The following is a 24660-nucleotide window of genomic DNA, read 5'->3' as shown; positions in this document are numbered from 1 at the left end:
ATCATGTTCTTACACTGACAGTAAACACTGATTCACATAGTCACTTTGTGTTCATTGTTGTGTACTGCACATATAGCTGCTTTTAAACTACACATTGAACATACTGATATTTAGTGTTGCAGTTTGTCAGCCCTGCTGAAAAAAAGCAGCATAGCTGGTCATCAGCACATGTTGTGGAGCAGCATTTAAAACACAACATATGCTGATGACCAGCTATGCTGCTTTTTTCAGCAGGATACTGGTGTGCTGGTGTTCCAACGAGACGTTTTGATTAGTATAACCTGTAAGGCTTCTAACTCAACATGTTACTAACAAATGTTTGGGTACTCCGACATTGACTCCATTCTGCTGAGTTACTGATAAGTGCCATCTCCCATCTGACATTTTTGCATCAGTTTTACAGTGTTTATCTTTTCCTTTGGTGCTACTGAGCATCCTCAGAGAAATGGGAAGACATCTGTCACTCGGAAACCAGGAAATATTGTGTTCACAGTAACAATGAGCATGATTCTGAGGTTGTTTTTTCCCTCTAAGATTACATGATTACTCTACTGACGGTTAGGGATAGGGGTAGGGTTGGGGTTTGGGTTAGGGTGTATGATAATAAAATATGCATTTCTATTGACTATATTATATCATATAAACTAAAAATAAATTGCTTTTGGCACCCCTCTGTGGACATTTCACACAGAAACCGGAGCTCACATGTGCCCATACATTTGACAACACTTCCAGCTTCAGCCACTGGGGGCAGTGGTTCGAATTTCGGTAAGCACAGACCAATTTCAGCTGAAGAACTTTTAACCTACTGTCGCCAAATTATCTTGTTATGGTTCAGGTCCCTCCATCAGTGTAAGTCTATGGTATTTTGCCTGTTTTAACATCTGATGAGTGAAAATCATAGAGGTAAATATTATTAGTAGTGCTTGCCTTTTTGTTTTTATTTAATATTTTCAGCTTTAATAAAAAAAGATTATACTTTTATAACTGACTTTAATATTGATGTGCACTTCTCCTCCAACTGTTCCCCCACCAGCAAAGCTATGTTGGCTTGAAGAAGGTAAAGGGAGGTCATGGGTGAACTTTTAAGACTCCAGACAGAGTTCCTCATTGTAAATGGATGGGGTCTTGCCTTCTGAAAGCTTTTTAAATCCTCTTTTGATCTAACAGGTCTGTAAAAATCTGTGTGGCCATGATAAGTGAAAGAACGTGCTGTCAGGGGAATTCAAAGAGCGATAATGTACCATCACTTGATAAAAAAAAAAAAAGAGCTTTCAGTACCTGGGAAAGATGGAAGAGGTGCACATCCCTAAGATTTTCCACTCCTTCAGCCATAATATGAGAGCAGCTTTTATTTCAGATGATGTGCATATCATCAAAAAATATCATGAATAAAGTGCACGGAAAAGCTGTAAAACAACTGAATCATCAACATGATCCTTTGCCCTTTAGTAAAAGAACAATCTGTAATCTTTTCAAATACTCACAGCTTCAGGAAATGTTTTTTTTTGGCAGAGAGACATCTCTTTATTTTGTCCCATCATAATTAAGGTTGTGCAGACTGAGTTACTGTAAGTGTGTTCTCTTTGATGACACAGCACTATTGAAATCTTAAAGAGACTGCTTATTCAATCTACAGTATATGGCTTAATATTACCGACACAGGCACGCAAGACATTTTTTGATTTATCAAAAGATCATGAAAAAATAAGTACTTAAAGGCAAAAATATGTCTAATGAATGGAAAAAAATATTAAGTAAAATGTAATATAAGAAATGATAAAAGATATTCTGTAATCGTTTACTCACCCTCATGGTGTTCCAAACCCTGTATAACTTTCTTGGAACACAAAAGGAATGTTAAAGGGATAGTTCACCCAAAAATGAAAATTCTCACCCTCATGCCATTCCAGATGTGTATGACTTTCTTTCTTCTGCTGAACACAAACAAAGATTTTAGAAGAATATTTCAGCTCTGTGGGTCCATACAACGCAAGTGAATGGTCACCAGAAATTTCAAGCTTCAAAAATCATATAAAGGCAGCATAAAAGTATAAAGGACTCCAGCGGTTAAATATACAGTATGTGTACTGAAATAATATGATATATGTGGGTGAAAAACAGATCACTATTTAAGTCCTTTTGTACTATAAATATCCACTTTCAAGTTCAGAAAGTGAAAGTGAATGTAGAGCTTTATAGTATAAAAGGATTGAAATATCAATCTGTTTCTCACCCAAAGTGACTGCTGTCACGATTCCCCTTTGTCTGCTCAGTGTTTCAATTGTCAACTGTCTTAAAACTACACTTCCCATAGTTCCCTGCCCTCATCACTGCCAGCTGTCACTCATTGTTCTCACCTGTGTCCTGTTTGATCATCACTCTCCCTGTGTATTTAAACCCTGTTTGTTCCCCAGTCATTGTTGATTGTTGTTTGTGGATGTCTGAAGTAGATGCTTTGCCCTGTTTGTGGTCCCTTGATGTTTTTCTGTTACGCAAGTAGGAGAGGCAGACGAGGAGTGGGGATCTAAACGCGGGTTCTTTATTGAACAAAATGAAAATAAACAAGACAGGAACAAAGGAAACATCCACGAGGGAAAAATGAAAACATCAAGGGAACACAAACAGGGCAAAGCATCTACTTCAGACATCCGCAAACAACGATCGACAATGACTGGGGAACAAACAGGGTTTAAATACACAGGGAGAGTGATGATCAAACAGGACACAGGTGAGAACAATGAGTGACTGCTGGCAGTGATGAGGGCAGGGAACTATGGGAAGTGTAGTTTTAAGACAGTTGACAAGTGAAACACTGAGCAGACAACTGGGAATCGTGACAACTGCATCGCCTCAAAAGACACATCAAACCACTTGAGATCCATCAATCCATATGGATTAGTTGTATGCTGCTTTTATATAATTTTTGGAGCTTCAAAGTTCTGGTCACCATTTGCTTGCATTGAAAGGACCTACAGAGCTGAGATATACTTCTAAAAATCTTTGTTTGTGTTCTGCAGAAGAAAGTAAGTCCTACACATCTGGGATAGCATGAGGATGAGTCTATGATGAGATAATGTTCATTTTGAGTGATCTATCCCTTTCAGCAGAATGATAGGGACTGATATCCTCAGTCACCATAAACTTTCATTGAATGGAAAAAAAGAGCAGCGTCGACATTCTATAAAATTTCACCTTTTGTGTTCCACAAAGAAAGCCTCTTTGTTGGAACGACAGAGGGTGAGTTTCATTTTTTTCAAACATTTCATATGATAATCATATAGGTAGTGCATCTCATTAAAGACATTTTACATAAGAAAGGTAAAATTACACAATGGTTTTAATCCCGCTAAGTTGCTGAACAAGCTTTCTCTGCCCTCTGTTGCCTTGAAGGCAGTAAAATAGTGGCCATATCTGGGGATTATATTATAATTTTCTGTTAGAGCCAGCAGTGTGGACAAGATTCTGACAGATTCAGGGCAGTTAGTGTGATTTCTCTTTACTGCATCCCTTCATAGTGGCTAAAATAGGACAAGCTAAATAAGTACGGGTGCCATATCTGGAATTTTTCACCCTCTGAAGGGCAAATACTGTTCTCTGGAAATTTGTCACGCTTTAATATTGAGATCAGGAAACAAGGCCATTTTTTTTTTTTCACTTTTTATTTCATCTCTCTCTCCATGATAAAATATGAGACATGTATCAGCAGAATTTAGGGTATAAAGGCGATAATGAGTTCACAACAGGAGAATCACAACCAGCCAGCTGAGATATTTTGACAGCTGCAATGCATGATGCACATATTAAGAGTGGGTATCTCTCAGAAGACATATTCTCTGCATTGAACCTTACAAATAACTTACAAGCAAGTCACCACTTTAATGAGTTAAAAGAAACTCATGTGATTTGCATTATTGTATGACCTTTCAAAGAGGAAGCCATATCATGATTGAAAAGTGAAAACACTTTGAATGTTGAGATTATTAAGAATAGAAAAGACCTATAGGTAATACAATACACTGAATATAAGTATGTAATACGTGTATTGTTAGTCTGTATAAACAACCTTTGTTATCGAATTACAGTATGTGTAGATCATTCTAAACTTGAAGGTACCTTTATCCTGTATAAAAGATAATGGCTTTGCTCCCACCTAGTGGTTAATAGATTTAAATAGGCACATGAATGGTACAAAATTGCAAAAAATTAAAATAAGGTGTACAAAATTGCAGATCACACATTCTTAGTTATTAATTATTAGTGAATTATTGCAAGTCTTTTTCCTCAGTTCCATAAACCATAAAACAAGGTCCACAATATATTTCACAATATCATGCTTTAACCAATATCCCACAGTTTGATTACTTTTACATTCTCTAATTTCCGCTGAAAGCACCTCAAGTCTTATCCTATAGACTTTGAGTATGAAAGTCTATGGCTTTACTCTGATCTTATTATCTCTGTGCCTCAGGAAAAGTAGTATATCTTCACTGGAGTAAATGTCCATCCTCTGGTGACTGCACTAGTGTGTCTTCTAGTAATCACTGATACGGGAATTTACACCCAAATACATGCTTCAAAAGATAGCTGTAAAGATTTACTGTAGTTCAAACAGCAGTAAACACTGAGCCATTTTCAAATGTCATATTTAAATGTTCAGTCTAAAGCGTAATTTAAAATGAATATCTGACATATTTAATATGCATATGATGTCCCTGGGATGACATTATTCATTTATATTATAATTAATCTAAATTATTCATATTGTAATTAAGATTTAACATAAATGGAAATAGTGTTAATGCAAACAGTCGAAGCCTTTTTTATTATTTTTTTGTCACACTTTTTTCACATATACACAGTGAAATTATTATCATCATTATTTTTTTCTGCATATCCCAGCTAAGCTGGTGTCAGAGCAAAGGGTCAGCCATGATATGGTTCCCCTGGAGCAGATAGGGTCAAGGACCTTGCTCAATGTCCAAAGAGTGGTATCTTGGCGGTGCTGGTGCTTGAACCCAGAGCCTTAACTGCTGAGCCTCCACTGCCCAAATATTTTAGTTTTACATTAAGGACTAAAATAATTTCATTCACTTAGCATTTATACTTTGAAAACATAACATTTGAAAGCTAAAACATTTGAAAGCTAAAATAATTAGTTCTATATGAAGGAAACCCCTATTCAGTCAAATTACAAAGTTTGAAAGCAATATTATTACTATGAGGTTTGCTTTTATTTGATATACAGTTGGTTTGATTTAATTTGCAACTGTGACAATAACTCAACAAGGAGGTAGTAACCTAACATATATTAAATTAAATATTATTATCGATTTTGTTTATGTTAATACCATTAGTTTTGCCCAAAGATGACAGGTAGGTTTGACATTTTTAGGGAAACATTTTTAATTGTGTAACATTTTACAATAAGGTTGTATTTGTAAACATTATTTAACAACATTAGTTAACACTATTACAACATTTATTAATCTTGGTTAATGTTAATTTCAGCATATATAGTAATACATTTTTTAAATAAAAAAGTATAAACAGTATGTTAACATTAGAATGCACTATCTATAGGACCTTATCGTAAAATACCAAAGTTGCATATATTAACATTAGTTAATGCATGATGAACTAACAATGAACAGTTGTATTCATATAAATTAACATTAACCAAGATGGATAAATGTTGTGAAATAATATTGTTCAATGATAGTTCATGATACCTAATGCTTAACAAATAGAATAGAAATTGGAGATGCATGAATCGGGTCATGGGTTATTTGCTGATCCCTCTCTTGCATTGTTCGACATGACGACAGCGTTTGTCGATCTAAGATTTTAACAGACCTTTACCACATACCATTTTTATTTTTTTACCATTTTTGATGTGGTGGAGTATAAATGCTTTCTCCTAGCAACAGTTACAAGGGGAGCTGGGAATACTTTGCAAACCATCTTCTGTGCCTGCCTCATTCAGGAAAAATCAACCAATCATTTTCACCGCAAACAGGTAGTCCCGCCTCCCTAAATGGTGTCCATGTTGGATTAAAACCCTCATAAGAACGTTGTAAATCCTCCAAAATTCAGTCAATATTCAAACAGTAATTTCTCTATAAAGTACCTAATTTTGATGGATAAATCATTCAAATATCTGTATTTAAAGAAGCCACATGCTTCTGTATTCAACTATGTTGACAAAAACAGATGAAATATTGGATTTGTTGCATGCTGTTAGTACCACAGTATAAATGATGTTTGTATCTTACTTAAAATAGTTTATGTAAATAAAGGCGATGCTCTTATGCAACATTTCAGTCCTGATTCTCCCACAAATTAAGACACAACAGACTGAACTGAGCTTGAAACTGATTGTGCAGTTTAGGACTAATTTAAATTTAAACCAATAAAATATCTTCTTTTGTTTTATACAGTTTTGTAGAAGGAATGATCAAATCTTCCAAAATAAACAACCCTAATACCCCGCGTACATTACCCAGAAGTCTATTCGATGTTTGTGTATCCATCTGGAAGACATATTTTTAACATTGTTTGCTCATCTCAGTACGTCTATAAGACATATGTCCCTAAGTATGTCTCGGATGTTTCTGATTTAGAATGTTAGTAAATCTGATCTTTTATCTTAATTAGACTGTGATGCTTTCCAGATGAAAAGATCTAAATACAGGCATCTCTGAGATGTCGATGTGTTATCTCGGAAAGATAATAAATAGTTTTGTACACATCTGCTCCCTGTTCAGTGAGTTTTAGGTTCTAATCCGCCCTAAAATGACTTTTTATTTTAATAAATGAAAATTGCATCAAGTACATCATGTGCAGGGACACATCTGTTTGCATTGTGCTTTGCGATTTAACTGGATAGGTGTGGAGCGAGGAGAGCATGCATCTGGATGAACTAGAGGACATCGCCACCCACTGTCTCTGAACGCCACTGATAATAGCTGGCTTTATAACATAAATTTGTTTTTAAAAAACTCCAGCGCTGGATCGCCACTTATTTTAACCCATATGACTAAAATGGAAACTCCTGCTCAAGAACTTGAGAAGTGTCCTTACCTGGCGAAAGCTGGTGGTGACAAAATTGGCAAAGGCAAAAAGTGGTATGGACATGTCCCACCCGTAAATGATGCCTATTTCTGCTCCGTTATTTAACTATCAGAAGGCTAGCTACCAGGGGCATTATGCAGCTTTTTTTTCTTTTTTTTTTCTTTTGAGGGGGCACTATTGGCAGTCAATTTGCTTCTATTAAATTAAAAAAGTACAACCCCAGATAGCACAAATATGTCTCTGAGATGTCTGTATTAGATCTTGTCATCTGGAAAGCATCACAGTCTAAGGAACATCTGCTAAACATCTTAAAAATATCAAATTTACAAACATTCTGCTTTCATAAACGTCTCAAAGACATGTCTTATTGACATCCGAGACATACTTATTGACATATGTAAATATGGCTAAAAAATGGGCATGGCCTCTGCAACCTAGATACAAGCCAGCAGCTCTGAGCAGCTCATTTTCTTCGTCAGCGGAAAGGAGGGATTTATTTGAAGGGATCTGGCAACCTCTCATGCATCAGCGTTAACTGTGAATGGATCTGAACTACACGCGTCTTATATTCTCGTTGCTTAACAACAGTTTCTTCTCTTACATTGTTTGATTTGCTTTTAATGTAACTAATATTCCCAGACATATACACTTACACAACTGAAAGCGTTTGTCGTGAACAAAACAATCAAGATGGTCTGCGCTGGATTCACCTGCTCCAAGAATTCCCTGTGCGCGCTCAACATCCTCTATGTTGTGAGTAACCAATGCGAGAATGGAAGTTACCATATGGAACATCTTTATCAGCCTTTATTATATCATTTTAAGAGCTGCTTTACAAATGGTCGTAAAATATGTGTTTTTGTGTTTAATACAGTCCTATGAATTATTAAGAGTGATTGTCTGTGTGGAATGAGGCCGATGAGCGGTTCTGGTTTCACCCAGTGCACAGACACACAAACACAAGCTGTAGAATAACATCCCAGTTGGGTCCCATTTCCTCGTAACATCCTGCCTTTGTTCTGGTTATGTAGATATCCTACCTCATTAGTCTTGATTAAGCTCTTATCTGCACTCTTTCCATTACATTACTAAGAAAACCTTGTAATCAGCTGATCTTACACTTGTTACTTCAGGGGTTGTTGAAGCAGAAGCTCGTGGGGTCATTTCTATTTAAGACTATCTGTCCAAAATTATTACTTTGGTCTGCCACAAAAACCTGCAGTTTCACTCATTTTGAATCTGAAGGAGAAAAAAAACCGTTTAAATTGACAATTTTGTGGTAACTTCTGTGAATGAATATCTTCTAGTCTGTATCATATTTCCTTATGTGACTGAAGGTTTGTCTTATCTTACTGCTAATGTGACACATCACAGATGTTGTTGGGTCATTCACTCTGGATATGGTGCCATTTGTGTCCCCATGACCTGCTACTGATAGGATTATTAAAGGAATATTCCGGATTCAATTCAAGTTATTTTTATTTTTTTTTTAACTTTTCCCTCGTTTATTTAAAAAAAAAAAAAAAAGTGGGTTCCAGTGAAGCAGTTACAATGGAAGTGAATGGGGGCCAATCCGTAAATGTTAAAATACTTGCTGTTTCAAAAGTATTGCCACACGACATAAACAATATATGTGTTAGTATGATTTTAGTGTGATAAATCACATGCTAACCTTTTCTGTGTAAAGTTATATCCAATTTTACAATTCCGTGCCGTGATGATGTAACACTGTAAACCCTAAAACGACCATACAAACGACAATTTAACCAAATTTACATCTCAAATAATACGAGTGTTTGAACAGAAGACTGTCACATTGACATCAAGCGTTTAAAATGGGTACTGCAGTCCAAATTCTAAATATTGGAGAGAATTGTTCCCCGCTCCCTCCTCGCCAGACTGAAGCTCACGTGGGTTACCAGGTTAAGGACACGCAACAGGAACGAGCAAACTGAAAATGGCAACCAACGAGCCTTAAACTGTAAGTTGATCATCTTATGTTTACATTTGAAATGTTTTTATTTTTTGCAAATTATTAACCAAATAAACCAGATCTCCATCAATGTTAGCTAGATTGCTAGTATTGCTGGCTTCCATGGATTCAGCGCGCTGTGCCGCTAACTTGTTTAAAATCTGACAACCCGGAGTGGCGAAATGCTATTGGGAAATGGGCAGTGGGCGGGATCACACAGGCCAAAACACAAACAGAAATTCCGGGCCGGAATGGTCATTTCAACTGGCTGTATTGTTTTCGGAGAAGCCAGTATTTCAATTGAGCGTGTTTCCTAAATCTCTGATAACATATTTTGATAATTTTATGCTTTAGAACAGTAAATATATTACATATTGCACCTTTAATTCAAGTGCTTTTATACAATTATAAGCTTCACATTTCTGCTTTAACGCCTCCAAAAATTGTCCCCATTCATTTCCATTGTAAGTCTCTCACTGTAACCTCGATTTTTGCTTTTATATATTTTTTTAAGAAAAGAAGATACAAGTCGAAATTAATTTGTGTGCTTATCAACATTATGCCACAAATGCTAATTTCCCTTTATGGGAAAATGTAGGATTTGTCCCTCACTTTCTGTTTAAACCATTTCCCCTGTTAAAAATAGTGGTTAGACATTTCTGATATCATATTTAAGAGAGTGATGTAGTCCTTCTAATGATGTCTATGGTGTTATAACCCTTGTAATTTGGCCCTGAGGTGGGAGAAATATGATTTCTTGAAGTTCATCAGTTACTTTTGAAAAAAATCCTGAAATGTTCAGTTTCCCTGGAATGACCCTGTTATTGTTGTTTACAATCAATACACTATTTGCTATCTCTATGCCTGTTTCCCTTCCTAATGATTTCTCCTTGTGTCTTACTGACTTCAGATGGTGAGTTTGCTGATGATTGGCATTGCTGCCTGGGGCAAATGTTTTGGGCTGGTGTCGAGCTTTCAAGTGGTGGGCGGCATCATCGGTGTGGGAGTCTTTCTGTTCTTTGTTGCCCTTGCTGGACTTATTGGTGCCATAAAGCACCACCAGGTTCTGCTGTTCTTTGTATCCTTTACTGCAATCAATCATAGAAAGTGTACTACAACAACTTTGTTTAATGTTTAGGTATGATGCATTTGAATCAACAATTTCCATTCATGTTAATTTTTTAAGTGCATGCAATAAGATCAACGTGTATGATCCTAGACTCCACTGGACATTTACTGTACTGTGTACAATAAAAAAAAATATATATATATTGCGGTGATGGAAATATAGCAGAAAATATTAAAAAGGCCTACTTCATTGAATAAGTTCGTTTAAGAGTGAACCTGAAGATATTAAGTAAATTCTACATTAGTGCTCAATTCAAACATAATTAATGCTTAAGCTGTAAATAATACTTGTGATTGTTTGTTATCTTTACAATGTGTAATCATGTGTTAATTCTAATGTAGAAATCCTTGTCATATTTATTTGCTAATTTGAGTAAATTTCATAGGAACGTTGTGCTTAACTTTTCAATGCTGGTGTTCCCAGCATGCTTGAATAATTAATGAGCTTGCATGGTTTCACTGTTTGCAAGTTTATTTACACTGTTTTTATTGTTGACTTTGATGTTCGTTTTGGTCATTTTTTTACATAAAACTACAAAATTCATAATCAAAAAATGTATCTGTTGATTGTTACTGTCATCATGCTTTGTGCCTCAAGTGTTCAGGTCTGTGTGCGCAGCTCTGTATCTTGTTTCAATCACCATTTAAGCAAGTTTGATGTCTAATAGACTACATAGCATGCATTAAGCTTCCCCGTGGAAAGCTATGTGTGTCGTGGAATGATTTAATAGGTTAAAAATGCATTGAAATGCTAGTACACTATAGAGCTGTTTAGTCGTGACGTCAATTTGTAGACGAACATCTAATTCGCCATGGGTTTCATAATGGGTTTTTAACTTATGTGTAAAAATGGTCCATGGTAAACATTACTTGACGATACATGGATGTTTTGTTCTACAACCAAATGTATTTTGAAAGTGATGTGCGTTTTTAAAATAAAGTATGTAATTCGATACGGCTTCAAATTTCAAGTTTCAGGTATGACTGTGTAATTTATGTTGTAGAACAAAACGTCCACATATCGTCAGGTAATGTTTACCATAGACCTCATTTAACGCATTTATAAACCCCCATTATAAAAATTCAGAGGAAAATCCAGAGGAAACCCATGGCGAATTAGACTTCAAGGTTTTTGGATTTACTTGAGAATTTCAAATTAAAGCCACCAAAAAGTGGGTGTAGCCTTTATTTGAAAATATAGTCTGTTGCATTTACTAACAATTTCTGGGTGGATGTTGTTTCCTAGGTTTTTCAATGTAAACCTCACTGTAAGATTTCAGTGTAATATTTATGGAAATTTGACATTTCTGTTAATTATTTCCGATGGTTTAGCCTATTAATAACACAAATAATTGTTCAGATGATGATTATGATGATTTATTAATTATTATAGTCTCTTTTTTTTTTAATTAGATTTAATTATTTCTTTTTTAATGTGATTTTCTAAGATTTCAAAATATTTTTTAGAAAACAGTCTAAGTAATGTTTATATGAATGTAATTTAATAATATAAATATTGTATATTTTACAATATTATAATTATATGTATGTAATATTAATCAAGTATAAATTATATATTTAAAATCTGGCCTCATCCAAATAAAATATAATACATTCATTTGCATTTATCAGGCCTGTATTACAAACAAGGCTGGACGGATTGACATGATGTGCTCTTTAGGAAATGCTCACATTTCTTGTTTTTATTCCCTGTTTTTGTTCATTGCTTTTCAAAATGAGAGAGGAATATTTACTACTCTTGCAATGCATTTCACTCTGTGACCATAGAGTGGTGCTGTTAACATGACAAATGAGAATGTACATCAGTGAACCTATTGTACTGTAAAAGTCTCTCTTTTGTTATGCACACAAATAACAACTGAAGATGAATTTGAGACAAAGACGCTTATTTATCACTACACTTCCTTAACCTGTAGGCCGGGTAGTAATGATGGTAATGTACGATTATTCTAGTAGTCTGTGGAGAGATATGTCAGAATAACTCATTTCTTAGTTGGAATAAATCATGGTTTGTATTTTTATTCATAGTTTATAGTGTAATGCACTTTATTATGGAATTACAAGAGGAAATGCACTGCTGAGGGGTCTATCTATTTATATCTATCTATATCTGTCTATAGTGGTGAAAAAATATTCATGTACTGTGATTTCACTATTTATATTTCTGCATTCTGATTTCTGTGTTTCAAACCTTAATTCACTGACAATAGTACATGATAATCCTGTCTCTGGTGTTTGTAGTTCAGTTCTCAGTATCCAGTGCGTGTTTGGCTATTAATGAAGACCAGCAGGTAAGAGTAATTACTCTGATTCACTATATATAAATATATGTATTATATAAATTATCACTTCGGTTACGGTTGCTTGATGATCTGAGTAAGTTTTGGCGTCTAGTATGTTCTGTGTGGTTCCTTACTGGCCCAAGTCAAAAGAGCTTACCCCTTAATTCTTTATGCTATTCTTGTACCTAAAATGGGGTTTGAGTCCCTCCTTAAGTATAAGTCTGTGGAATTGTTTTTTTGCTCAATTTTGGTAAATTTACATTAACTTACAATTTACATTGTAAGTGCCTCACTGGAATTACAGTATTTTTTTTTTAATCCCCTTTTCTCCCAATTTGGAATGCCCAAATCCCACTGCTTAGTGGGTCCTCATGGTGGTGTGGTTACTCCCCTCAATCCGGGTGGAGGAGGACAAGTCTCAGTTGCCTCTGCTTCTGAGACAGTCAATCCGTGCATCTTATCAGGTGGCTTGTTGTGCATGACACCACGGAGTATCCCAGCATGGGAGGCTCATGCTACTTTCCACGATCCACTCACAACTTATCACATGCCCCACTGAGAGGGAGAACCCCTAATCACGACCACGAGGAGGTTACCCCATGTGACTCTACCCTCCCTAGCGACCGGGCCAATTTGGTTGCTGAGGAGACCTGGCTGGAGTCACTAAACACACCCTGGATTCAAACTCATGACTCAAGGGGTGGTCAATACTCTCTGAGCTACCCAGGCCCCACTCACTTGCTTTTTTAAAAGAAAAGGAGGGATGAGTTAAAAAATATTTTGTGGTAATGAAAATTAAGCCACAAATGCTGTCAATTAAACTTAACTTGTATTGAATCCGGAATATTACTTTAAAAAGCCTGATGCTTCTGTATCCCTCCAAATATTTTATTCAAATAGAGTCACTGTCACTTTGTTGTGTTTTCTCAGTCCATGTGTTTTCATCCCTGTTTGCAGAATCACCTGTTGGAGGTGGGCTGGAATAATTCACTGACCACTCAGAGGGACGTGGAGAAGACCTTGAACTGCTGTGGCTTCTCTCATATGGATATCAATGGAAGCTGTAATGCTGTAATTAACCCACACACAATTACATAAATTGCCCCTATGTGGGTGATGATGACTGAGCTACTTATTTGCATGTTATTGTATTACTCATTATGCTTCTTTAAATATGTGTTAGACTTTATAGCATTGTGCACACTAGTGTGTAACATTATTTAGGCAATTACAGTATTTGTCCTGTTATAATAAATCAATATTCCTGTCTATGCCTTTTGTCCCTGTGCAGCCCTGCTTTCATTATAACACGTGCACCACATGTGCAGCAAAGATCCAGGAGCACGCTGGCGAAGTGCTGCGCTTCGTTGGAGGAATTGGACTCTTCTTCAGCTTCACTGAGGTCAACCTCCTATCTGTCATCTGTCATTCATAAAACCCTTTTAAAGGCTCCATATGTGGGATCTGGGGTAGAAATGAACCAGGGCATTGGGCAAAATGCCCCTGTTGTAAATTCCTCTGATATCTGTCTTTTCTAATATTTATATATTTTATTTAAAGGGGCCCTGACATAAAGAATCAAATTGTCCTTGACATTTAAAAGGTAATTTTACTATCAAAACTTCCTCCTCACTGAAAAAATAGCATTTTTGTGTAGTCCAAGCTACCAAAACAACTCGTTCTGTACTTCCTCCACATTGTGATGTCACACTGGGGTAGACATTTGCATCTGACTGCCTCCACAACAGTACATCAGTGCCTACTTTACCTTTAATTAGGGCTGGGCGATAAAACTATATAAATATTTATTGTGATAAAAAATCCATGATATCGACGATAAGCTTTTGAGTAAATTTAGCTTGTGTTCTACATCTAGACATGCGTGTTGCTAAAAACGCTAGCAGTATGGCTTTCTTATCGTATGTTTCCACTGGCGTGTAGTGAGTGAATGTGAGCGAGCGCTTACAATTCCTTCCTATGGAAGCCGAGCGTCAAGCTCGCGAGGTGGATTGTAAAATTGACAGCAGCGCGGGGAAAGCGGTTCACTAGAATTGGGAGTGGTTTTGTGATGATTTCTTCTGCGTCAGTGGAAACGCAGCCTCAGACTGTATGAAGTTGCTATTGCCCCCGCTACGCAGGTCACTGCATTCCGGATCCCAGATTGATTCCATCTTGACTGCAAGATATCATGACGACGGTTACGCCCTCTCATCGTCTCTAGTGAGCAGCGTGATAAAACAACAGCGCCGGTTACATCATATCTGATCTTTCTGCGCTGTAGCACTGAAACACGCTTCACTGATGCCCTGTCCCGGTCCGCACCTGCTTCCTCTTTTCCCCACATGTGTGTAAACATGAGATGCGTGTTTCCAGAGCGCCTTTAGACCATAAAGTTTTTTCTTTCTAAATTTAGTTTTATTAATCAGCATGTCCCAAGCCTTAAATAATAAACAAATAGATTTCTGTTCTAATTTTGTGAAATTATTCAGATTTCATTATCTCTGATAAGGATGAAAGACAAAACAATTACTAGTTTGTAGCCTAGTCTTTCTCACTTTAATGAAAATATAAAAATGGTCCATTCAGACTTTTACATTTTCAAAAGTTTCTCTCTGGAGATACCCCTGAACCCCCATACAGTATCATTCTGCAGCCCTTTAATATGTAATATATTTCATAATATTCTATTTTAAGCCTATACAGTTATGAGTTTAGTTTAGGTTTAGTGCATCTGCAGACACTGGGGTTGTCTAATTTGTTCTGTATTAACTGTCTCAGAGCCAAGAGTTGTTGAATGTGTAACTAATAACTAATATGAGGTGGATATTAACTCACATAAAAATCGACAGTGGAAAGCTGAATAATCAAACATAGGCCACTTATTTACACTGTATTCTAGAAGACCGTTTATTGTCTTATGATATCATGTGTAGAGATAGACGATATATCGTTTTACCAATTAATCTGTGCCAGACTACTCTTTACACTGCCATTAAAACTGATAATTTTGTATGTGGCCTTAATATGAACTTTCACCATTGTCAAGCATAGTCCTTATAGTTTCTCTCCTGTTGTTCTGCGTACTTCAGATCCTGGGCGTTTGGCTGACATACAGGTACAGAAACCAAAAGGACCCGCGGGCGAATCCCAGTGCTTTCCTGTAACCTCTCCAGGTTCGATTCTCATGACGACTTCACTTGATTTGTCCTGAGCACTTGTCTAACTGCTGGAATTCTTATTGGAGCTTTGTTTAAGGAGAGTGTGTTTTTGCTTTTACTGAAGAGGAGATCAGCCTGTGTGTTTGTGCTGCTATATATATATATATATATATATATATATATATATATATATATATATGCTTTTGATTTTTCAAGAGTACATTGTGATAGCACTGTACATTATGAGGCTGTATCCTGCTTTTAAAGAATACTCTTAATCAAAGGACATTACACCAGTACACCAAATACCAGTATGCAGTATGCACATGAGACACTAATTGGTTAAACCACAAAGACCATTTAGTCATAAGATTGCCGTTTTATTATTTGTATTTAACGTGAGCTGCAGTGATCAAGACTGACAGTGTGTGAGCATGACAATATTTACATTCTGATTGTCACACAATATATTCAGCTGGATGATGCATAAACTTGGTTTTCTACCAATTAACACACTTGCCTAAAAACCCTAGACACATTATTATGATTAGATTTCATATTAGTATGCAAAAACAAAACCATGGAAAATAAAGGTTGATGGTAGAATGTTTTCTTGAAAACAGTTTAATGATCTCAGATTTCATATTACACGATTGTTTATCTGCCTATTTTATTCCTATTTTGTGTGTTTGTGCGTGTGCTCGTTTTACTGCCTTGATTAATATGGTTTTTGATTCTTGCATGTTTCCTCATTGAAATGTAAATCTATACTCAATGGTTCTGTGAACTAAGCTCTCACGTGTTTGAAAAGAAAACAGAAAACAATAAAGACTTGGAGGACACAATTGTACTTTCCCTGATTTTATTTTTAGGCTTCCACAATGCTTATGGTTGAGGCTTTTATTGTCTGAAATTCCTTTCCAAGTGAGTATTTAATGACAGCAACTTCCTCCAACCTCTGACCAATCAGAAACTGACATGGTCAAACGCACAGTGACTCATGATAACATGTTGCCAGTTACAAAGGCCCCTCCCACCAGGATATGAGCCGGAGACTCTTAAATAGAAAACCTAGTCACGGCAGTCACATTGCAATTCACTGTTTTAACACATTACAATGAGGACCGGCTTTCGAACAACTTAATTTATTCCCAAAACAAAACATTGAAATACAATATATCAAAATGGAATCCTAAAGGTAACTGAATCTATTCAAAGAACAAGTTTTAACATTTGTACAGGGCTTTACAGTGCTCCTCTGGCCATCAGTAAACCAATGACAGAATAAAAGTAACCCTCAGGGAAGTAATATCCTCTCTGCAGACAAAAGGCCATGCCTTTGTGTTCACAACTCTGTCTTCAAAAACTTTAAGGCTCTTTGCATGTTGCTTAACACTGTGGAAACAAAAGCAAATAAATGATTAGCAACAGTACTGTTAGTATGATAATTTTGTCATTGGGTTTACTTGTTCAAAAACCTTCTGAATGTCAGACTTACAGAGTTTCATGTCAGCCGGCTCATAGGCATACATGCGGTTGGAATAGCGGCCAGTGATGTCAGCTCGAACAGTCATGGAGGGATCTGGGATACAGGAAATGGGATTTTTAAATCAGCTTAACAATTTGAGTGAAAAGTTGACCCCTATTTAATATGTCCCCCGTTGTTGTTAACCAGTTCTACATCTATGTTTGTAATTTGTGGTTTAACATTGTTCATGTCTTTTGTTACGATACTGTCGTAAAGTCATGTTGGTGCGCATGCTCTGCTGTTGTACCATATTTTGTGAGTTATTGAAGTATCTACTTAGTAAAAGATGCATTTCGCTAAACCGTTGGATTTGCTTCTTTTCCTGAATGTAACATCTGGCAACGAGGATGGCTTTATCTCTAGCTCCTCCTGAGCAATTTGTGCTCCACGCTGGTGAACCTGTTGTGCCGTGATTGCGCTGGTATGAGTAATTTCAGAAGTACCTCATTGCCGTGGACTTGGATGAAGTCCCGAATTAGAGAAAACATGCACTTCTCCTACATTGCCTCGGAGCGGAAGGAATACAGATCTTCCAGATGCTGAGAACCACAAATACATATGCTGATGCTGTTGCACGACTAAAGGGACAATTTTAAAAGTCCCGTAGTGTACTGCTGAAACATTTAACATTCAGACAAAGATGCCAATGGACGGTTGAGTCAAACAGCCAGTATATTGTTGATTTAAGAAGCCTTGCTGAGTCGTTTGGTGCACTCAGTGGCAAATTAATTTTCAACTTGTTGAAAAAACAAACAGCGCACGAGTCAGAGAGAGAGACTGCTTATTGATGAAGATAAACATACTCTGGATAGGTCTATCACTCTTGCGCTCCAAGTTGAAGAGGCTACACAGTGTGCAGCTAAAATAGCGGTGAATAATGCTGCTAAAACAAGCTCTGACATCACCACTGTACCTGCAAATGCAGTCACTGATGAGGGGCTCCAGCCTGCTGGTGTAATCATCCAGCAAACGCAGCTTCGGTCAGGTCAACAAAGACGGAGGTGTGGCAACTGTGGGTCCACTCATCATGCCCCAGGATCCCCAGCTATCGGCCGAAAATGTAGGCAGTGCGGTAAGCCCAATTACTTTGCAAGGTGGTGCAGGTCAAAGCTCAGCTCATGCTCACTTAACACATCACAGCCCTCACTAGCTGTAGACTGTTGCATTCCGCTGCTCGTTGACAAGTGTCATTGCTTAATATGGCCATCTACAATACATTTTTCTCAGACTCTGAGTTACACCCATCACCTCTGAAGCTCTGTGGTTATGGCCAACCCAGCATTGGATTGACTGGAGTAGTTAAGCTGCCAGTACAATATGGGCAGAAATGTCTGGTAGAGTTCCCATTCTACATCACAATGTCTGGTCAACAAATATCCTGGTGCTAATATCCTGGGTTTAGACCTGTTCATCAGCCTGGGGTTTTCGCTGCATGACAACAGCTATCCTTCAGGTGGACTCTCCATGGCAGATACAGTTTCCCACTATCTTCGGTGGTTTGGGCGACCTTTCTGCTTTAGTCCACAAATCCCTGCTTAACCCGGATGCGCCACCAGTTATTCAGCCACAACGCATGGTGCCTCTCGCCATGCATGACAAGGTCATCGTCAAACTACAGGGGATGCTGACAGTAGACCTCTGTAACGGTATTCAATGGAAAGGAGGAAGCGAGAACCAGCTTTTCAATTTAAATAATATTTTAATGAGAAACTTAAAAGACAACATAAACACACACAACGAACATGTCCGCTAACGATCTCTCTCTCCCGCACGACACCCTGCAGTCGACCTTTATACCTCGGAGGCTTGATTAGCCTAATATGGGACCGGGTGTGTATGATCACGACCCGGCCCCGCCCTCAGCCCTGCCACAGCCTCATTAAGCCCATTGATCCCCATGGGTCTCAAATCTCATAATTGTGCAAAAGATGTCAGGTGTATACGTCTGTGCGTTGTCCATCGGTGACACAATAAGGCAGTGGTGCAAGACAAATACCCACTTCCAACAATTGAGGAGCTCACAACACTTTTCCACAGCTCCGGTGTTCATGAAGCCGGATCTTAAGCAAGATTACGTACAGATACCCCTGCTCAGCATTAATTGGAAATACAGCAGTAACCTGACTTTGTTTGTGGCACACATGGGGGTGTTCCATTTCAAGAGGATTCTGTTTGGCCAGAGTTCAGCAACTAGCTGCTTTCAGAAGAACATGGCCACTGTTCAAGCAGGGTTCCCGGGCATGCCTGAGTACTTAGATCCAGCAATAGACTTAATGGGTCTTCAGGTGTCCAGCTCAGGCATCACAACTCTGCTGTCCATTGTAGAGGCCATCCTAAACCTCCCAGTGCCAGCCTCAGCTGTAAAGTTTGCATCCTTCCTCGGTATGACCGCTTAATATCTCAAGTTCTTACATCATTATTCTGGAATCACTGCCCCCTATGACAGCTGCGCAAACATGAAGCCCCCTGGGCATGGGCAGCGGAGTGCGAGCACATGTTTCTGTCAATAACATACAAGGGTCATGTGGGGAGGGGCAAACTGAAGCAGAGATGCAGATACTTGGTTTGGTGGCCGGGAATTGACAGAGTTAGAGGCTCTTGTGCGTGACTGCACACCGTTTCTACTTAGTGGCAAAATTGGAACTCCAGCCCCATTACCCATACAACGCATCGATTGCCCCTCCAAGCCATGGAAGCATCTCCAGATGGACATTTGTGGGAAACTCACCTTTGTTCCCCACCATCAGCAGTTCCTAGTCCTGGTGTATGATCTCCACTCGAAGTGGCTTCAGGTCGTGCATATGGTCTCAGTTACAGCCTCTGCAATAATTTATTTTCTGGAGCAGCTCGTTTCCCGGTGGGGGGGGTCCCGCTGGCAATTACTACAGGCAACAAGCCACAGTCCATTTCCAGTGAGTTTTCATCCTACCTGGCAGCCAAGGGAATAGCCCATATACGTACTGCCTACTACCATCCCCAGGCTAATGGGGGTGTGGAAATATTTAATAAAAGTCTGAAAAATGACATACATGCACACCTTGCCCAAGGTTTTTCCTTTTAAGGTAGCTCTCTCCCAGACCCACTTGCATTATCACTCCACCCAACATGCCACTACAGGGGTGTCCCCTACCAGTCTCATGCTCGGCAGAGAACTGTAACTAACATTAACAAGGCTGTGACCACCTTATCACCCGGTGAACATTTCTACCAGTGTGACATGACAGCCAGCTATGATGGCAAACATCATGCACAGCCCACCAAGATCAGAGTATAGGACTGGGTCAGAGCCTGTCGGCCTCACTGCAGCAATAAATTGGGCTCTTTCATGTCCAAGCCCCTCAGCAGCTAGGGCCGGTCACGTTTGAGCTAGCTAATGGGTCCCGATGGCATGCCAGCTGCCTTCGAAGAGTGCCCACACCTTCAGCTACGGAGGACAGCCTGAACCGACCTATGGTCATGGACCCTATGCTGCTGCCGCAGAATCTGGATCCTGATGCAGTCACCAGACAGGAAGTGGTAGCTGATCGCTGCCAGGGCCCACAACCTTCAGCGGCCCCTGTGACATCTCGTCCAGTGAGGGCGAGGGCACGTCCTGTACACTTTCAGGACTTTGAAACCACATTTCATACTTGGATTTGGTGGGAGGGGGGGGAAATGTTGTGGTTGTTAACCAGTTCTACATCGTTATTTATCTACGTTTGCAATTTGTGGTTTCACATTGTGCACGTAGAGCATCCTGTTTGCTTGCTTTTGTTCAAAGGAGTTAACATGCAGTGTCACAAATTTGATTAGTGACCTAGAAATAGTGCAGAATTTTCATTATGTCGGATAAATTTTAAGACAACACTTTTTTGTTTTAAAAATATGAAGATCCTAAAATTATTTAAAGGTTTAAATTAGATTTTGAATCCCATATTTTCAGTGTATGTTTAATTATTAACTTGTTGTAAAATTAAATCATGGTGACACTTTACAATAAGGTTCCATTCATAACATCCAGGTGGATGCTGCACACTGGTGGTGGTTGAGGAGATTCCCCCTATACTATGTAAAGCGCTTTGAGTGCCTAGAAAAGCGCTATATAAATGCAAGGAATTATTATTATTATTATTATTATTATTATTATTAGTTAATGCATTAGGTATCATGAACTAAAAATGGTCAATAGCCTATTTTTTACAGCATTTAATCTTTGTTAATACAAATACAATTGTTAGGTAATGTTAGTTCATAGTGCATTAACTAATATTATCATATGCAACTTTTAATAAAAAAAATATATTATTAGGCTAAATGCAGAAATTAAAATGAACCGAGATTAATAAATGCTGTAAAAGTTGTCCATTGTTAGTTCATGTTATCTAATGTTGTAAACGAATGTTACCAAATGGAACCTTATTGTAAAGTGATACCAAAAACATTAGTCATGAATGTTTCTCAACATCCCTTAGGATTAAAACACTCACCAACAAAGAGGATTCTTGGAACATACTGGCCATCAGGAGACAAGTGCTTATCTGTGGTCTCATACTGCAAATGACATGAATGCCAGTTAAATTTACATACATTCGCAAGATATTCACACAGAAACGGACCTAAAGCCCTTTTACAGAAACCATAGCAATTTCTGTTAGGATCTCATTTACAACCTTGAATGTGTCAGATTTCAACTTTAGACTTAGGGATAGTTCACCCAAAAATGAAATCCTTCTCATCATTTACTCACCCTCACGCCATTCCAGATATGTATGATTTTCTTTCTTCTGCTGAATACAAATTAAGATTTTTAGAAGAATATTTCAGCTCTGTAGGTTTATACAATGCAAGTGAATGGTGACCAAATCTTTGAAGCTCCAAAAAGTACATAAAGGCAGCACAAAGTTAATCCATAAGACTCCAGTGGTTAAATCCATGTCTTCTGAAGTGATCCAATCAGTTTTGGATGAGAACGGACTAAAATATAACTCCTTTTTCATTCTAAACCTTGACATGAGCGGTCTCCTTGGCAATCATGATTTCAAGCTTGATTACACATCCCGGTGCCTGATGCATGCACAGATTGCTATATGGCGCCAGGAAGTGTAATTAATGGAGGATTCCACACGTATCTGCTCCCTACTACCATGATGCATACCTACCTACAAACACACTTTTCACAGAGGAGATCTGATCTCTAAATGCACACACGTCTACAAACACATGATTGCCAAAGAGACTGCTGATGTCATCATTTATAGAGAAAAAGGAGTTACATTTTGGTCAGTTCTCACACAAAATTGATTGGATCTCTTCAAAAGACGTATTAAACACCTGAAGTCATATGGATTAGTTTTATGATGCCTTAATGTGCTTTTTGACACATATGGACCAATAAAGCTGAGATATTCTTCTAAAAATCTTTGTGTTCTGCAGAAGAAAGAAAGTCATACACGTCTGGGTTGGCATGAGTGTGAGTATATTTTGAGAAAATATAAATGTTTTGGTGAACGATTCCTTAATTATTGGACATTTCCTAATACAGCCTCTGGACTTGAAAGATTTGTATACTCAGGGGGCCTGAATAGCTCAGCGAGTATTGACGCTGACTATCACCCCTTGAGTCACGAGTTCGAATCCAGGGTGTGTTGAGTGACTCCAGCCAGCTCTCTTAAACAACCAAATTGCTAGGGAGGGTCACATGGGGTAACGCCTCGTGGTTGCGATTAGTAGTTCTCGCTCTCAAAGGGGCATGTGGTAAGTTGTGTGTGGATCGCGGATAGTAGCATGAGCCTTCACATGCTGTGAGTCTCCTGTCATGCACAACGAGCCACATGATAAGATGCGCAGATTAACGGTCTCAAAAGCGGAGGCAACTGAGACTTGTCCTCCACCACCTGGATTGAGGCGAGTAACTGCGCCACCATGAGGACCCACTAAGTAGTAGGAATTGGGCATTCCAAATTGGGAGAAAAGGGATAAAACAAAATAAATAGATTTGTATACTCACCACCAAATTCAAGATGATGAATTCCTCATCGGCCAGATTCTGGATTTCTTTATCCTCAGCAAAGGCATTCTTCAGAGCTAAAGAGATCAATTAATAAGACAAACATTGATTCGACTTGGGATTTTTGCACCTACAAGATCTCTTGAATCACAAAGTGGACAAACAGACATTTATTGTAATAAAAGCAGAATATAAGCCTTACCCTGGCTGTGTGGGCAGTCCTCCAAGTGAAAAATGACCATCAGTGGTTTGTTCCTTAATCATAATAGGGGTTACAGATTTTATACAAGAAAGATATCAGCAGATAAAACATTTATACACATACAGTATAATCAATTACTAGACTTTTGAACATTACATAGTCTACGCTATATTCTATATGGTGATGGTATAATGAAAAGTATCTGAGCTTTTCTCACTTGGAGCGTGACCAAAATAGAGCTTCCTCGTACGTCTGTGCCCAGATCAGCTGGTCACCCCAACCTAAGAGGAGAAATGTGAATATTGAAATTGGAGTCTGAAAACAAACATTTAATCAGTAGTTAACATACATAATGACTGCTTTCTGTTGCACAGGCCATTTAACTCATGCAAATCTGATTTTAGGAACAAAAGTACACAAGGGAGGACAAGGATAGTATTTCATCTTGTTTTCTGTTCCGCAAAAGAAAGAAAGTCATACAGGTTTGGAACAACATGAGGGTGAGTAAATGATGACAGAATTTTCATTTTTGTGTGCATTTGTTAGACTCTTTTATTGAAAGAAACACAACGTGCACGAATAATCTTGGCATTACTTGTGCTTTGAGCTATAACACAATAACTCTACAGATCATTTTAACCATCATTTTGCCAGTATGCAAAAGGTGCTCAAAATAATAACTTTCAGGAATGAAACTCACCTCTTGAGAGAGTCTGAGGAACTCTCTTCTCTTTCTTTACAGTGGTTTTATCTAGCTTCCCTTCCATGGCTGTGGAAAAGGCCACCAGGACCAAGAGTACAGACAGCAACCCTTTCTGCATCTTCACAAGCTACAAGAACAAGATATATCAATAAAGAGTTATTTAGAATGAACTAAGAAAAAGCATGGTTCTAACATCAGTATAATGAAGCTTACTGAGAAATATCAAACACTGTGTCCATTTATATTCTTATGGTTAGTTTGTGTATGTCAGAGATGTTTTTGTTTAATGTTTTCTTACCTGTTCTCAGGTTCCCTTTAGAGTTTGTTCAGGTTAAGTCTCCTTGTCCCGTTTTTTGCCTTTCTCTTTTACCAGCAGTACCTTTATACACCTGCTCACCCGAGACTCCGCCCCTAACCTCTACTGTTCTGGAATGTGATTCTGCAATTCAATATAATTCAGTCCCATTTAGTAAGCAAACTTCCTATTAACTCTTTTATTTGACTCTGTGCCAAAGCCAGGTCAGCAAAGAGGCATGATAAATGATAGGGGACAGGTGTGATTAGGCTTCTCATGATTGGCTAACCTCTGATCTGTGATGTCAGAGG

The 24660-nt window shown here is 38.1% G+C and overlaps 2 protein-coding genes across 2 annotated transcripts; one reads left to right on the top strand and one right to left on the bottom strand.

Annotated features, from left to right (window-relative positions):
• The first annotated feature begins 7604 nt into the window (after positions 1–7604).
• On the top strand, positions 7605–15841 carry tspan13b (tetraspanin 13b). Its single transcript, XM_052093570.1, has 6 exons — positions 7605–7827; positions 9957–10124; positions 12406–12486; positions 13435–13548; positions 13769–13879; positions 15567–15841. Exons 1-6 carry the CDS (start codon positions 7765–7767, stop codon positions 15639–15641), a joined length of 612 nt encoding a protein of 203 aa, XP_051949530.1. The 5' UTR covers positions 7605–7764; the 3' UTR covers positions 15642–15841.
• A 12-nt stretch (positions 15842–15853) lies between these two features.
• LOC127620360 (anterior gradient protein 2 homolog) lies at positions 15854–24511 on the bottom strand. Its single transcript, XM_052093571.1, has 8 exons — positions 24353–24511; positions 24052–24181; positions 23569–23632; positions 23352–23404; positions 23150–23226; positions 21630–21693; positions 17134–17217; positions 15854–17030 (listed from the first exon to the last, which is right to left on the bottom strand). Exons 2-8 carry the CDS (start codon positions 24170–24172, stop codon positions 16981–16983), a joined length of 513 nt encoding a protein of 170 aa, XP_051949531.1. The 5' UTR covers positions 24173–24181; positions 24353–24511; the 3' UTR covers positions 15854–16980.
• Between the last annotated feature and the right edge of the window lie 149 nt (positions 24512–24660).

Source organism: Xyrauchen texanus, chromosome 26 (assembly GCF_025860055.1).
Source record: "Xyrauchen texanus isolate HMW12.3.18 chromosome 26, RBS_HiC_50CHRs, whole genome shotgun sequence".
Classification (NCBI taxonomy): Eukaryota; Metazoa; Chordata; class Actinopteri; order Cypriniformes; family Catostomidae; genus Xyrauchen; species Xyrauchen texanus.
This window is presented reverse-complemented; position numbering and strand designations above follow the sequence as displayed.